General features: G+C 42.4%; 1 protein-coding gene across 1 annotated transcript; it reads left to right on the forward strand.

The window, feature by feature from the left end:
- Positions 1 to 625: 625 nt before the first annotated feature.
- LOC147366795 (interferon omega-1-like) lies at positions 626 to 1,463 on the forward strand. Its single transcript, XM_086414150.1, has one exon. It carries the CDS (start codon positions 629 to 631, stop codon positions 1,304 to 1,306), a length of 678 nt encoding a protein of 225 aa, XP_086270276.1. The 5' UTR covers positions 626 to 628; the 3' UTR covers positions 1,307 to 1,463.
- The last annotated feature ends 441 nt before the right edge of the window (positions 1,464 to 1,904 follow it).

Raw genomic sequence — 1,904 nt, forward strand, 5'->3', positions numbered from 1 at the left:
CCAGTAAGAAAATGGTGGAAAGAAAGGGTGATGTCTGTAATGGCCCTGACCTTGTGGTTCCCTAAAACACAACCACATGGACCTGTAGGAAAGTGTTCTAGAAGGAAGAAAAATGTGGGGTGGTAAGCTCATGGACTGAAAATAATCAGCCTTTTCTCTAAATCAAACACTAAGGAAAATCTATCCTTTGTTTCAAAGAGATCAAGTGCCACAGTGATCTGGTAAATCCCTAAATAAATACAGAAACCATAGGGCTGAGGGAGCCTGGCTTCCTAGGTAAAGTGAGAGGGGAAAATGGAGCCTAAGATGAGGGCTACAAATGTGTTCCTGGAAAAGAGGAGAGGCACATTTATGCATGAGAGACAGGGAGCAATAATATGTGTAATTACAAATGTACTTCAATTCTAACATAAGACGAAGACCTTCTCATTTGATGATAAATATCCATTTGGATAGCACATCTGAAGTTACTGGGAAAAGGTAAAATTAATAGTTTAAATTGATGACAATTTCTTTGACCATATTCAGAATACTTAACAGAAAACCAAAATGGGAAGTAAAAGTGTATAGAAATGATTAGAAAATGAAAATGACTGTGTTCCCTATTTAATGGCCTTGCTTAGAAAGCATGGCATCAGAGAACCTACCTCAAGGTTCCACCAGACGTCTTCCCAGCCAGCCCAGCAGCAGCCTCATCTTCCCCATGGCCTGTGTGCTCTCTCTACTGATGGCCCTGGTGCTGGTCAGCTATGGCCCGGGAGGATCCCTGGGCTGTGACCTGTCTCAGAACCACATGCTGGTTGGCAGGAAGAACCTTAGGCTCCTGGGCCAAATGAGGCGGCTCTCCCCTCGCTTTTGTCTGCAGGACAGAAAAGACTTTGCTTTCCCCCAGGAGATGGTGGAGGGCGGCCAGCTCCAGGAGGCCCAGGCCTTCTCTGTGCTCCACGAGATGCTCCAGCAGAGCTTCAACCTCTTCCACACAGAGCGCTCCTCTGCTGCCTGGGACACCACCCTCCTGGAGCAGCTCTGCACTGGACTCCATCAGCAGCTGGACGACCTGGACGCCTGCCTGGGCCCCGTGACAGGAGAGGAAGACTCTGCCCTGGGAAGAATGGGCCCCATATTGGCCCTGAAGAGGTACTTCCAAGGAATCCATGTCTACCTGCAAGAGAAGAAATACAGCAACTGCGCCTGGGAAATTGTCAGAGTGGAAATCATGAGATCCTTGTCTTCATCAACCAGCTTGCAAGAAAGGTTAAAAATGAGGAATGGAGACCTGAACTCACCTTGGCATGACTCTCACTGACTAATATTCCACATCACCCTTGTACACTCTGGTGTTGTCATTTCAGAAGACTCTGGTTTCTTCTTTAGCCACCAGATTTATTGAATTAGTTCAGCCAATACATAGTAATGCTGTATTAGTAAGCAAGTAGATGTAAAAGGGGTATCAGTCCATAAGCAAAGACTGTTTGATGTTATTTATTTATATTTTATTGACTTAATGTATTACTCTATCTCAATGTTATATTTTCATATAAAATATGTATATGCTTACATTGTATTAAGATTTAGAAAATATATTCCCCTTTCTATTTCATTAAAATTGTTATTTGTTTTATTTATTAAATACTTATCAAGGTAAACTTCTTGAGTTTTTTTTAATTTTGAAAACTTAAATCCTTATTTTGTCTATATATACCTATCACAAAACAGTATTTGTTCCCTTTATACTGTGGAACAGTTCTATCACTTTCCAACAAATGTCTGTCAAAAGGTGGAGTTCTTCAAGTTCTCTGGTGGTACAGTTTTTAGGACTCTGAGTTTTCTCTCCAGGGAGCCTTGGTTAGGGAACTAAGTTCCTACAAGCTGTTGAGGGTGCCAAAAAGAAAACAGGTAGAAAG

This window comes from Bos grunniens, chromosome 8 (assembly GCF_055505025.1).
Source record: "Bos grunniens cultivar Pamir isolate PY7600 chromosome 8, Bosgru_T2T1.0, whole genome shotgun sequence".
Taxonomy (NCBI): Eukaryota; Metazoa; Chordata; class Mammalia; order Artiodactyla; family Bovidae; genus Bos; species Bos grunniens.